Genomic DNA, 14,996 nt, shown 5'->3' with positions numbered 1-14,996 from the left:
GTCTTCAAAAGCATTCATTGTTTCTGGAATCAAGAGGCATAGTAATAAAGTACTTGAAAAAAACTGTGTGGAAAGGATTACGTAGGATAAATATCTATTTTCCATTAATGTGGCTGGTTATTTTCAAGCAAATACATATCATGGGTGGCTATCATTGTCAAGACAATTTCTCCAAGGTACACAAAAAGAATCATAAATCTAATATTGTAATGACTTAATTTAACCTTTTTTACTTATGCAAGAAAAAAATAGCAATAAATACATTTTATTAACAGATCTGCTTTTCCATTCTTAAAATGGATTACCAAATTGTGTGGAATGGTTGAGTACTGTTCTATGTTCGATTTGTTAAATGTTGAAGTTGCAGCTGAGAGACCAAACTCTTTGCTTTTATGACTCTCAATATAATATTTATGATTAATCTTAATTCTTTACTTTGGGCATTCAAAATCTACACTTATGAGACAACTTTTTTGAGTGAATTAGCAAATACCAATTGAGCTGACAGCTAGTGGAATCTTGCACAGGCCTAAACAGCTATAGATTATGGCAAAAAATGCAGTATAATGAATTAATGCTTCTGTTGGCAGGAAAATGTGTCCCTAGCAGATATCCTGTCACTGCGGGATAACTGTCTCACTGAGCAGGAGATCTGGGCAGTATGCCTGGAGTGCACCCTCTCTTTGAGATGCATTGCCCACTCTGCTCTCTTCCATACACTGTGCATCACCCCTGACACTCTGGCCTTCAATGCACATGGAAATGTGTGCTTCATGGAACAGCTCAGTGGTGAGTGAATATTCTTTATTATTTACATTGTTACATGATCATGTGATTATGTTTGATTGATGGATTTGATTTAATCTAGTTCGTGAAACCCAGTATCAAATTTCAATGTAATTTTAGGATACACATTTTATGAAAAGAAATACTGCTGTAGTTAAACTTTTTGTTTGATTACAGAGCCAAAAGTTACACAAAAAGCTATGACTGGAAAAACTACTTTCAGTCATTTACAGTTCTATGAGTAAAAGCCTTACACTTTGTTGTTTTTTTATTAATTCTTTTACCTTTGTGATTTTCTTGCTCATTCATTCATATCTGACAAAGCATCTATATTTTTGTTGCATAACAAAACAGTGGTTACTACCAGATCACTTAGAGATCTTTTTAATGTAGTGCAGCATTTGCTAAGTAGAAAAATACAAGATATTAATTTTCTTAAACTTTTTTGCTGTAATGTTTCCACTTGTTACATTTGCTCATACTTTAGCTAAAAGTTACATTAATAAAATTGGGAGGTAATCAAAGGAAGCAAAAAGCTTTAAAAAAGAATCGTTAAAGTCTTTAACATGGCTAAAAAGAATGGCTTCATCTTCTGTGAATGGATTGATTTATGGTCATTTTTTTCATGTGGAAAAATATAAATAGCAACAAAAACAAAAAGTGTGAACCTAAGACTAAACCAGTTTAGTCTATCTTCCTCATTTGGCTGAAAGTATCTCTTCAATCTCTTCAAGTCATTTTCTTAAAAAATCAAAGTTTAAATAGTGTGTACGTTTTATATTAATCAGAGATCAAAGTCTACACTGTATCTGTAATCTGGTATAAGGACAGCTGTGAGCTGTTTTTGAAATCATTCTGACTTTATAAGGAAATATTAAATTATTTTTGACAAAAAAAGTAAAAGCAACCATACAGAAGTCCTTCTCATAATATATATTAATATTTGAAATGTCTTTCTTAATATCTGTGTTTTAGTACCTCTACATTATATGGTATAAGTCTTAAAAAGGGGTACATACTGTACTGTTGTAAACAATCTTCACCCATACTTTTCATTTTACTCTCCATTGGCAAAGACGTGCTGCAAGTAAGATAACTCTAATCCTTATTTTGTAAGGTTTCCAACTTAGCCCTGAATTCAGTGAATTCATACCACCATGAGAAACATTTTTAAGATCAGGAACTAATATGCTTGGAGATAACATTAAGATTAGTGTGGAACGTACAACCCCATACCTTTTGGAGAGATGAGATGTATTTAATTTATGAGAAGTGGGTCATGCGAAATACAAAATATATTTTATCTCACCATTATGCTGGGAGATAATCACGCATCCTAAATTGAGAACTTTGTGCTTTTTTAAAGCACCTAATTAGTTATTACACTTTGTGAATTTTTGTATGGTTTAAATAAATTAGATTGATTAAGACAGTTTACAGGCATTGTAATTTAATCATCGAATGATAATAGATGTAATTTGACCTTAAGATTTTTTAAATTTAATAAGAGACTAGTTTCTGAGCTCCACAGTCCAAGCTAAGATATAACACATAAAATCATTTTTCACTCACATCATTATTACAATATTAACATACCAGAATTTTGGGGTTTCGGGGTATCAGTTTAACTGTTTGATATTTTTCTTCAAGATTCTTTTAGGTTTAGAGTATTTGTGTTTGACCTTCAGAATGATGTCTTTAAACCCAGTTTATAAATAATGATACAACATTATGGATTTTGTCATGTGGATTAAGAATGAGTATGAAACTCTAAAAGTACATTGACAGACTGATATTATGTCAGATGTTTTCTGGGCCCTTAATTTATTCCTGAATCATATAGAATTCTCTTTGTAAGTTAGTGGTTAAAGTACAATCACTACAGCATAACCCTTTTGACAATATTTAGGATACTGCTCTTACTGTCCATTTAATTTTAAAAATGTACACTTAAAATAATACACAATTTTATAATACTTTGTTTTAATTGATATTATGCATGTTAAGGACATTATTTTACTTGATCATTTAGGAATAACTCAAATTTTAGACTTAACTCTTTAATTTGACATTGCTACAGTACTGATTGTGTCAGATAGTCTTTATCTTTACTGTCCTATGTTCTTCTTTCTTATCAAAAACAGTTGTGTCGTAGACTATTAATGCTTCATTTCTTCTTAGCGGTAATAACCTTGAGGAGTTTTTCAGGCCTGTACCATTTTTAATACAAGACATAATAAATCCTGCAGAGACAGGGCTCACACAAGCTTGACCTATTTTCTAAATTTCCTTTGCTGTTATGGCTATAAAATTGTATTTCCTATGTTTTACCCTGTGGATGTGTTGTCCTAGTTTATATCAGCAGTGTAACATTAAGTTATGCAGTAAAATGTCATCTTAGCTTTCCAGAAGTTTTACAGTCATTTTTATTTACTGTATGCAGGGTATTCCAAAAGGAATGCAAATATTGATCTATTAAAATGTTTTTGAATGATCTAGAAACTAGACCTTATCCCATATTTATATAATAATTCCTGTAATTCCAGTGACATCAGATATAAACAGTGAACTTTGAAGGACCAAACACACGGAGGAGAATGAGGCAGATTTTAAGTGTTGCACTATGTTTTACGTGTCAGGTCCTAATTGATCATAATATGATCAACCTAATAAAATCATGTTAAAGCTTCTGTCAAACTCTTAGAAGAATCAAATCTCAGTCATATAGACATACACTGTTGATGTATTTTAATAAACAATAGAGTTTATATTAACTTATATCTGTGGCTGTTTTCCAATTTTAAAACTAACACTGGTATTAAAAACAGTTTTTGGTTATCTGCAAGTTATGTTACTTGTATTCCAAATAATGTTGTGTACCTGGCCTTAATATTACACTGAGGACTGTAGTTCAGTAACTGAAATATATTTTCTTAAATTTGTGTTTATTTTGCCTAATGAATATAGATTATATATATAGAATATAGAGGAGCAGCTGCTTTCAGATTACTTCTTATTATGTATATTATAGAGACATAAAATATCATATTTGTCTTTTTCCATTTGAATTTTATAGAATACTGTTTTGTGGAAATGCATTTTAATGAAAGTTGACCACATGTGTGATGGGATGAAGTCTCCCCCTTCTCCAATTTTTTTTATCAGTTTTGAAGAGGACGTTTAGACCTTTCAGGTTGTCACACCTTCTCCTGTTAGATTGCCATTGGACTTTACATACATCTTCCTGAAGAACCTGACATAGTGTCTGAGGGGATTAGGAGCAGACTCCTGGACTAATGTGTACTAAGGGTTTATTCTTAGGACTTGTGTAGATAAGTGTTCAGTAAGCTTTTTGAACTACATGCTCAATTTCTTTTTTTTCCTTGATTCCAAGTAATTTTAAAGTTCACTCGTCTTAATAATTTTACAAAGAATTCAATCCAGTGCTTTTAATATTGTGATTCAGTGCAGGCATGGTCTTACTGTGATGTTGCTGCTGTGTTTATGCTTCAGTAAAACTGGCTGAGGACAAAGACATTGATAACTAGGCATCATCACGTTTTCTCCATTGCACAACTTTAAATACTCCCACATATTCATATAAATCATTATGAGCTACAACAATCAAGAATGGCATGACTGTTAAGGTAAATTGATGAATATGAGGAAATTAAAATCACAAAAGGAAGTCTCCATGATTTCTCCGTGATCAATTTCTGTCGTATCATAAATAAACAAGCGGTCACAGTGTTTAGTAAATACAAACCACTTTTACCCTGACGAGCTCATCACTGCGGTGTAATTATGTCACTGTGCTGTTGTTGCTGTTTTGGCATGCCCTATGTGTTAGGGCACATGCATGCAAGGATATCGTCAGTTATCATAATTTTGTTTTTTCAGATGATCCAGAGGGTGCATTTGTACCTCCTGAGTTTGACAGAACAGGTAACACTTTTGAAGTAAGTATTCACATTTCAGTTGTTCATTGGCATTTTAAGTGTAGATCACATTACAGGTAACTGGATATTGCTTTGAAAAAAATATGTCTTTAAATAATTTCTTTAAAAATGCAGAATAATATTTGAAATGACAATTGAAGTCTTAATACGTAGAACTGCAACCCACAGATATTGCTGTGTTATGTAATGTGTTTCTTTTTTAAAAAATCCTGTTTCTTCTATTATTCTCATTATTGATATGTTTTCACTATTATTGTTCTTTTGAAAATTTTTTCTAAAAAATTCTCTTGAGGATACAGTGATCCACTTTTTGTTAGTCTTAGCAGATGTTTAAAGAATTTAGACCAATTAAGGTAAAAAAATTGATCATTAAAGTGTATACAGTGCATATCCAGAATGTTTTAGAAAAAAAGTACTGTTTTTTACTATATCACTAAATTATAAATATATATACTATATATTTACAAAATATATATACATACTTCCTATATACTTTTTGAACATCAAAATAACATAGGTACAGTGGTAGTACATAGGGTATATATTCACCTTTTAGAACAACTTTAGGCTTGTAATTTGAAATTATACCCATGGAAATGAGACTAGCCGTATGAGTTCTTTCAATGCAGGTGCTATCAACCAGAAAAAAAGTGATAATACTACTTTATATTGTGCCTCTATGTATGACATTTGTTTCATGACATTTAGTGTAGGAAGGAAGATAGCATAATGGAATTATTGACTTTTTGATTAAAATTCTGGCAACCAGCACCATATTAGTGTACGTTTAATTTAAGGTAAATCAATATCACACAATCTCCATTTCAAAGCAAATATTCTGAACATCAATGCAGACTAAAGTCTCCAATTTGGGATAGAAAGAACATTAAGAGTTCTATTGTTTTCTAAATCACAGGACAGGGATTTCTCTGGATACTGAATTTGATGAATGATTGTATAGCTTACCTACTTTTATTGTATATAGCAAGCTGTTGAATACATTTTCAGAACTTGTTAACCCCATTAAGTGAATGTAAAGATTCCAGGTGAGTAAACGTAGTTCAGAAATGGTGTGTTCATACTTACAACTGCAGTTAATGAATAGCAAATAACACTGCTTCAGATAAAGGATACCATTTTTTTATCTTCAATGGTATGTTCAAATTCCAAGATTACTTTTTCACTCCTGTACAAGTTCCCAGATTTCCTTAGTCTTGCATACACTGTGCATTCCTTTTACTCTTTCTTCTGCCTGCTTATAATAGTAGATCTGTGTTAAAACAATAAATTCAAAACATGTTATTTGATTGTTTATATTGCTGTCTGTATAAGCATGTCTCAGCACATGACTTGGCTGTCCAATTGTTCTCATTTTTTTTAGTGTGTCTGACAAACTGTCTTTTATGATTTGGTTCACTGCTGACCCAGTTCTGCATTTTAAGTGTTGAACAGACTTGAATGGATGATTGAATACTGGACCCATATAGCAATATGAATATTTCTAAATGTATGTGGTAGTATATTATACTGAAATGAAAAAAAATTATTTGAATGCAACAAATTCTTTTTAAAAATTCAAGCAGTGTTATGATATTTATATTCATTATAAATGTTAAGATATGAAAAATAATATACACTTTTTCTTATACTTAACAATCATTTTTAGTCCAGGTTTTGATTTAGATTAGGCTGACATAGGCTTCTTTCCACTTGTATTTGTATCTTCCACCTGAGCAGTCAGTTGAAAAAGAAATCTGCATCTAGTAGAAGAAATGATGTCTGTCACTGTAGCTAAACAGTTGTAAATTTTAAAAGTAATTTATGTTAATATGTTATTAATTATATATTAACTATGCTTTCAATCAACTTTTTGTTAAAAGTTGTATTATTTCCCTGTTATCATCTCAGTTTCCTTGATTTGTCTAGGTTTAAATTGTATTTATTTAGACTCAAAATTTCTTACAACCTTTCAGGTATGTTAAATGAAAATTAAATTATTTGGGGAACATTCATGTATCATTAAATTCATTAAATTAATTTCTATGAAGTGATGAAATGCATGGGGTCACATTGTATTTTGTAGAAAGTTACAGGTTACTTTCTTCATGCTTTCATGTACTGTACAGTATATCAGTAAGATCCGTAGAGGAAAGTTGGGTATACTGTGTTTTACAGTGCTATAAGAGCATGACAATTAGGATTTATTTCTCACATAATGGAAAAAATATCTATAGTCAGTGAGGCATGTTATTTGCTGCAATTATCATTGTTTACTTAAATCAGCCTGCTGCTGGTAACTACCTCATTCTTCCTTAAAGCAGCTGACAAAACATATTGTAATTTAGGCAGTGCTTCAGAAAAAAATAAGGCACCCACAGGCCTGCTAATCATATTATACCAAGTCTTGCCAGTAATTTAGTGAGTGGGATTTTTAGTGAACTGTTAGCTTTCATATCACACTTCAGGGTAGAGAGATAAACACCTGAGCTCTCGGAGAGCTTATATTGTTGTTTTATCCTTGACTGCTTATTATGTTCAGTAACCTATTGAAGTCAGACAAAAACAAAAGAGAGCTGGGGAAAAGCTGAATTTCTTATGTGAAGTTACATGGTTTATATTTATAGTTCTATAATGTAAGAGAAATTCACATTTCATCACTTTCACATTAAACTTCAATAATTGGTTTTATTTCTGTTTTTCTGTTTTCAGCTTCCATTTCTTATATTTCATTTTGTGTGCCTGCATTCTATGCCCTTCTGGCTCTGGAAACTTGACATGCATAGACTTACTGTAACAGCCCATTTGTACAGAATGTGTAAAGTGTTTCAACTGAAGTTGCGATCTTGTTTTAAGTTTCTTTGATCTCTTTTGGTTCTTTCTATTACTCTGTATATCAAGTAAAATAAATGGCACCCAGGAAAAATAATTACATATTTGTCAGATGTAGCCTGAAATGTGTATCCTGTCATGCAAGATAAATCTGAAGTCCAGTTCTTTCTGGGAATTATTGATAATGGAAAGACATGACCTGCTAATTCCTTATTGACTGTATAATGGGTTGATAAATGGGTTTTATAAAAAATAGTGCAACACTCCATTTGAACTGTGAGAGTACAGTTAACATAGCACTGATTTTCTGTTATCTAAATGCTACATAAATTCCTTTAAATAATGTTTGTTCTGATTGTGGATCTACATTGATTTTGTCACATTGACTAATTTCAATGTGGTTAAGGTTCTTCCTCACAGTTGTGTAATATACGTGTATAGGCTTATGTTACAGTGGAATGATCAGATTATTTCTTTTGAGCAGTTAAATTACGGGACACTTAAATTCCATTCAATAGAATTGTGAAGTTAATTAATGCCTATCACATGAAAATCATGTGGGCTCCTGTAACATTACAGTAAGGTAAGGTACTCTGTCCAAGTTCAGGCTGAGTGTGGTTGTGACAGTGACAGTTGTGACAGGAAATTACCAATATATGATGCACATTTTACTGAGCAACATTGAAAGTAGACTTCAGATTTGTTGGCAAAAGCTTTCTAAGCCATTTACGAAACAGTAACTCCTGAGTCTACCAGGGTGCCTAAAGGAATGCATGATGTCAGTGTGAGATGTACTGCTACTACATTCAGCTCTAACTCTTCTATAAGGTGCTGTCAGGCTTTTAGCATGTCAAGCTATGTCAGAGGGCAGAATGTCTGCCCTTCCACATAAAGAAGCAATTGGTGAAGCCTAATTGGAATGCTGGGAATGAAATGCATATACAGAAAAATCTGCCTTTTGTTCTTCCATTCTTTATTTATCTGGTAGTTCCCCTCTCTCCATCGCACCTGAATATCTCTCCATAGCCGAAACACTGTGTCTTTCTTTTCAGCACGGAATAAACCTCTCCTTGTTCCCACACAAAAAAAAATGTTCAAATGGAAATGTAGCCATTGTATTTATTTTTCCCTGAACCACTAAACTCCTCCTCTGTATTTTAAAAGTTGTAAGAGAGAAGTCTATGCAATATATGTATTTAACCACTTCTTGAGCTTCTTTATACAGTGTTGTGTGAATGTAAGTACAATGCAATATTGAAGTATTTTCACCCCTGCTAATCATGCATAAGACTCAATAAAGAGGCAGAACATGAAAGTTAATCTGAACAACAGCCCTGGGCTAGGCTCAGTTCAATTGAATTTACAAGGCTGGGGTGACAGCACAGAAGGATAAAGGCTAGGGATCGAGCTTGACCCTTTTGCAGAAGGCTGTATAAGAATACATACCAGCACCTCTGTCAGACACCACATATTTCCTGCTTGCTGCTTAATCAACACATTTTACGTTATCAACTAGAGTTGACAGCTGCCCTTTTTGTGTAGCCACCTTTTCCACTTTCTTCTTTTCTTGCTGGCTGGAAATGACTGATTCATTCAAAGTATGTTGCATTCAGATGTTCACCAAGGAAAGAACTCAACAACATTCCTCAGGCTGAGATAAGACAAATTTTCTATATTAAATAATGTTTGCATAGAAAAGACTGGAATGTTGCAAGTATTGGAGGTACTTTGGATAAACATGTCTCCAGGACATGAAGGTATGATATCTATTGTGCTCAAAGAAACAAGATGTTATTTATAGGACTCTAGCACATGTCTTCCAATATTCTCAAGACAGGGATAATATCCATTGACTGGACAATTTGTAATATAGTGCCTATCCAAGTAATTATTCATCAAAATGTTACACTTCTATTAAATGTAAGGTTATTAGACTTAACTTAGACTCTCAAGTATGTGGCAATAGAATTATATGGAATAGTTATTATGGATTGTCCAATCTGTCTGGTCTAACCAAACTGCTGATTATTTTTAAAAAGTAAGAGCAGTTATAGATTCATAGATATATTTTGATACTCAAGAACCTTTTGATAAATTTTCTCCTAAAAAAGTTCTCAATTATAAACAGTTTTCATGTATTTGGAAAATGAATTGGTTAATGAATAGAAAACATTACAAATAAGAGATTAATGCTCAGACTGGGTTGATGTAATTAGTGGTGTACCACAGGGAACTGTTTTAGGACCACTTTTCTTCGTAAGTTGTATCAACTTGATAAACTAGTCAAAGTCTCAAATGACCTTGTATTAAAAAATGTAAGATATGAATGTCACATCAGGTGTGTTACATTGTTTTTGAATAAGCGTTTTTGATAAGCTGTTATCCTTCTAGTTGTTTTCAATACAGAATGAGTTTATTAAGAGGAAAAAAGGAAACAGAATAAAATAATAACTTACCTTTAGCCCTTAATACATCAAAACCTCATCCTAATTTCCACTTTCAGTGATGGCAACCTAAGAAGAGGAGGTCATTTAGCCCATTTCATAGTTAGCAGCTTATTGTTCTAAGGATGTCATCAAGCCAATTCTTGAAAGAGGCTTCAGCCATTATGGCTAGGTAGCTTTTTCCATACCGCCACCTGTCTTTGAGTAATGAAGTTTCTCACTTGGTACTTCTTACATGTTTATCAGAAGCGTCCACATGTTCTGTTGTATGGGCCTTAATTTTCTGTCAGGGAACAGGCAGGTACAGTAGTTTTCCGAGGATCCTGTGTATAGCTGTGAATTCTGCGGGATGCAGGGGCAAACAATCCAAAATCGTAATCCAGAAGGAAGGTCAATAGGAGAAGCTAGAGATCAGATAACCAGAAAGAGCCGAGACAAACTGAGAAGACAGTCCAAAAGGCGAAATCTAAGAGACGAGATCAAAAAGGGAAAAGTTAAGTCCAAAAACTGGGAAATCCAATGAGACTAAAATGCACACTGGAGAGCTCTAAAGGTGGCTTTTCAATAGTGAGCATGGTTTGGTGTGAATACTGAAAATATAATACTAAAGGGAGAGGAACATGGTTGGATAATTGGTCCAGGAGTGAGAATCTGTGGAATCTGGTGCCTGTGAGAATGTGATGAGTTCAGTTAGGACTGAGATCGTCAAACAGTGGGTTTGGGAATGTAATGGCGTTTGCAGGGGAGAGTGTGGGGCGTGATATTTTCAAAGTGTTGCAACTTTAAAATGTATTAAACCAAGAAGAAACTTAAATGTGGAAGAATGATTTGAGTGCTGTTAGTTAGTTCATGTGCAGGATATTTAACTTATTTGTAATGCAGTTGTTACTGAAAAATAAGTATGCAGACTCTCTAATATCAGTTCTTTTTGAGGTACCATCTTCTGATTCTGATTCTGATTCTGTTGAATTCCTGAAAGTCCATAAATGTTGGTATTTACAGGCACACGTGTATTCCCTGGGTTCCACGCTGGCTGCTGCAATCGAGTACGTGATCGAGCCCGAGCTGGAGCCTCAGCTGAGCCAAAACCTGAAAACCCTTTTGAATGAGATGCAACAAGAAAGGCCAGAAGACAGACCAAATATTGAGGCAAGGAGTTGGTCAAATATGACAGAAGTGTTTAGAATCAAGACCTGAATTTCTTAAACACCCCTTAAGATCCCAGTTTTTAATTACTGCATATTTAGATGTTTGTTTTAGATACTAAAATACTACAGTATATATATATATTTTGTGCATATTATTTATTTCACTTAATATTGCAGAAAATAATGCAGGCGTCATAGAAGAATATGCATTATGATTATTTTTTTTTAATCAAAGGAAATAATAACCCATGACAAAATGAAAAAATAAAGAAGTGTGTATTTGCACTACCATCAATCTTTTTTTAATCATAGAACATTTACTTAAAAGTGCTTTTTAATCTTTCACAAATATTCCTTAATTTTAACAAAAAATGTAATCGTAAAAGCCTCATTTTCTTACACCAGAAATTTACATTGACACCTTTTTTTAATTTGTTTTCTTAGACTTTATCTGTTGCCTGCTAATTCTGTTTTTTCTTCTCAGGCTATTATTAGACTTGGGGAGCTCCATCTAATGCAAGTGTCCTCTGCAAATATTTGTCGTAAGCTCTCCGCTATAGGAAGAAGAGTGTTATCAATTGAATCAGTCGGAAATTTCCAAGGTAATGAAGTGCATACATGTACAGTACTTGCTTGTTTCACAACTAGCAACCATTTATCTTTGCTGCATTCGTTCGTTCTACTCTCTCTCCCAAGGAAGTATGCCTCAATACAGATACTTTCAGATATTTCTGTGGTCAAGAATTTTTCACTATTACTGTATGTTTTCTAAGACAGCAGCACCAGGTAGGATTTTATAACCATGATGCCAAATGTTTACAAATTAGAGGACAAAGCCAGAGCAACTAAAAATAACAATCATTATATTCATTATAGTTATAGAGTTTGCTATAGTAAGGGTTCCATTATCCTTATACTTTGTTTAATATATAAGATAATTAGGGTGAAGAGAAAAATAAAGAAGGTGTAAAAATTCAAATTTAAATTTTATTCAATTTATTTGAATGATATGCACTTCAAAAATCATTTTAGAAAATTAGCATTATCTTTATTATCCAGTGGAGTTGTATATAAGTATTTAATATAAAACATTAAAATTCTATCATTTTAAGTTTCAAAAAATATAATGGAATAATAGATCAAGGCAAAGGAAGTATCCACTAGTTCAGAAAACAAATGTCAGTAGCACATGTTTACAGGGTGTTCTTAATTGTTCTCATCGACAGCTTGCATTATATTGCCTCAATAGCTTGTTAAAGAATCAAAACTTCAGAAAAATATTAGATGCATAATTACCTCTGTTTTTACCTCTTGTTGTTTGTGAGTGTGCATTGATATTGCTTTAAAAAAACTTAAACAATTTTATGTCATAGCTGTGTCTAAAAACCATGGAGATTAAATTTTTTTAAAATCTTAAGACAAACTAAATGCTCAGAAATAACACTTTGATTCACTGAGTCCTTCAGGGAATACCAACTTGCTTAAATTTTTTAAAATATTTTTTAAATAAATTCTACCTTGTTTGTTGTTCACAATGAGTCATCTTTAGCAGATTCCCTGTCCTGTGAGTGCTGCTGCACTAGCCCAGTGTGTATATGTCAGAAAGCGTGGGTAAGCCAGTTTTAGAAAACAAAGCTTTTTTTAAAATAACTGCAGAAAAATTCGAAGTAACCAAGATATTGTGCTTGCTCAATATAAAGAGAAAGACCTTGCTCTCTGGTCTTTATCTCTCCTTTTTTGTGAAAATTATATGACAGAAGTCATGGAGAAAATTAAAATGATGGATTATGTTCAACATATACATATCTAAAATATGCCTTTTACATATTGTTCGCAGATGGGAGTGAAAACTCATGGAACATTATAGAGCGGAAGACAATAGTTGGACACAAGCAGCAAGTTTTTGAACGCAATCCAGCAGACGGATCTTCCAGTACTGAAGATCTGACCTCTGATATGAATGTGTTAAGCATCAGAATTGCAGACATGACTGAGGGAAATAAATGTGCACAAGATATAAAAGAAGTCCATGAAGCTCTACTCAAAGGAGAGACTATAGCAAAAGATCTGGCCCAGGACAGAGCTGAAAAGGAGGGTTATACTCTTTTAAACCGAGATGAATGTACTTTTGAGCTGCAGTTGGAGTCAACAGCAACTGCACCAAGTTCAAGGAATAATTCTACAGGAAGGAAACAAACACTAGAAAAGCCTGGAAGGACAATGGTTGTCCTGAACCATTCACACTCAAATCACATTTCAAATCCCACCAGCCATCCTATTCTGCCTTTTCATGTTGACAGAACTGTATCTGTGACAGACCTTTCTGAAGTATTGCCACAAGATCAAACATTTAAGATATCTAAAGTCAAAAGTAACAATTATAAGTCAGTATCTCAGTATTCTGATATTCCAAAGATTGTCAACGCTATTGATGCCATGCACATTAAAACTGTTCAATCCTTTGAGCATTTGCCACCGAGGAACAAAAATGTATGTTCTTCACCAAGTCATCATTTCCAGGCCCCTATAGAATCCAATGAAAATATTTCTTCTCTCCAAAATACTGAGTTTAAAGTAAGCAGCAGCAACCTGAACAATAATCCAGCTACACTGAAGTCTTCCTCTCTTAATGAAACCGCAGCAAACAATAACAATCCCATGAAGAAAAGTATGTTCTGTCTTAATGAAGAAACTCGGGATGAAGTAAGTACTGAATGTAATGTGAATTTTTCAATTAAGTGGTGTGACAGAGTGCAATGACCATGAGGCCACCACAAGTGGCTGCCTTGAAAACAGCCAACATAATATGTACAGTAAATAGCTCCACCTGTTTATAGTTTTCTGATTGAATGAAGAACAGAAGTCTCTGTAGGAACCGGCATGTCACTGTGTGACGTTTGGTTTGTTTCTTTGAGTTAAGAACAAGTTAAGAGTGGGGTTAGTAAACCCCCAGTTTGTGTGTTGGTGTCTGGGTGTGGCTTCATGCAGGACTACAGTCAGTATTGTTTGTTGTTTGTTTTTATTATATTTAATTTTTAGCAAAGTCACAAAAGTGTGTTTAAGTATGAAGGTTACTTGAAAACCAATGTAAAATCAGCCTTGTGTTTCTTTTATTGTCAGTGGATATCCCTGAAAGAGTTGCTCTCTCGGTGTGGCAGGCCATTAACGATTAATGAGCTGTTTGCTCTGTGTCACACTTGTCTCTCCACTCTCCAGACCTACATAGATTATCCAGGTATGCCTTTTAAAATCCAAATGTCCATCTCCGTTAGTATTTTACAATATAAAGCCTTAACATATCTTTCTTTTAATTTATTAAACCCTAATGCATTGTATGATCTGTGCATTTATATGGAGTGAATTAAATTGAGTTTAAATGTATTTTAACTGTTTACTAAAACACTAAAATTCAAATGAATACATAATTTTATATTTAGGTGATGCATGAAGAGCATTATAAGTAGTTTTATATGAATCGGTTCATGCAAAATGTTAATATGGGTAATATTATTATTATGCTAAGGAGTCCTACATTTTAATCATAAGTTACAATTTAATTAGATTCAAAAGCACAGTAATTTATATTGTACACTCTGAATTTATGCCTAACATTTCTTGATGTTAATAAAAAACAGACCAATATGTGATAATGAGGCATTAAAAAAAACATTGTTGCCTTGTTGGAAATGTGTAGAATATGACATTTGTTTTTTTTAACAGCCTATATATGCATGGATTCTGTGTATGTCGGTTGTGAGGGAGAAGTGCTGTTCTTAATCCCCAAAAAAACAGGTATTCTGACCAATCGCTGATTATTTTCTCAAAATAAG

At 33.2% G+C, this 14,996-nt stretch overlaps 1 protein-coding gene across 5 annotated transcripts in view; it reads left to right on the top strand.

Moving 5' to 3' along the window:
* The window catches only part of kndc1 (kinase non-catalytic C-lobe domain containing 1), a 34,776-nt gene that overhangs the window by 2,852 nt on the left and 16,928 nt on the right, over positions 1-14,996 (top strand). For 4 of the 5 annotated variants that reach the window (XM_088635000.1, XM_088635001.1, XM_088635004.1 and 1 more), the window contains exons 2-8: positions 591-789; positions 4,687-4,745; positions 11,021-11,167; positions 11,651-11,768; positions 13,004-13,869; positions 14,287-14,401; positions 14,887-14,958. In XM_088635000.1, the coding sequence (XP_088491126.1) occupies positions 591-789; positions 4,687-4,745; positions 11,021-11,167; positions 11,651-11,768; positions 13,004-13,869; positions 14,287-14,401; positions 14,887-14,958 (1,576 nt within the window). Of the gene's footprint in view, positions 1-590; positions 790-3,862; positions 3,980-4,686; positions 4,746-11,020; positions 11,168-11,650; positions 11,769-13,003; positions 13,870-14,286; positions 14,402-14,886; positions 14,959-14,996 lie in introns of those variants that run through there. The other variant, XM_088635002.1, reaches the window with a different exon arrangement.

This window comes from Lepisosteus platostomus, chromosome 6 (genome assembly GCF_059453375.1).
Source record: "Lepisosteus platostomus isolate fLepPlt1 chromosome 6, fLepPlt1.hap1, whole genome shotgun sequence".
NCBI lineage: Eukaryota > Metazoa > Chordata > Actinopteri > Semionotiformes > Lepisosteidae > Lepisosteus > Lepisosteus platostomus.
Note: the sequence above shows the minus strand (reverse complement) of the source record. Positions and strands in the feature narration are given on the sequence as shown.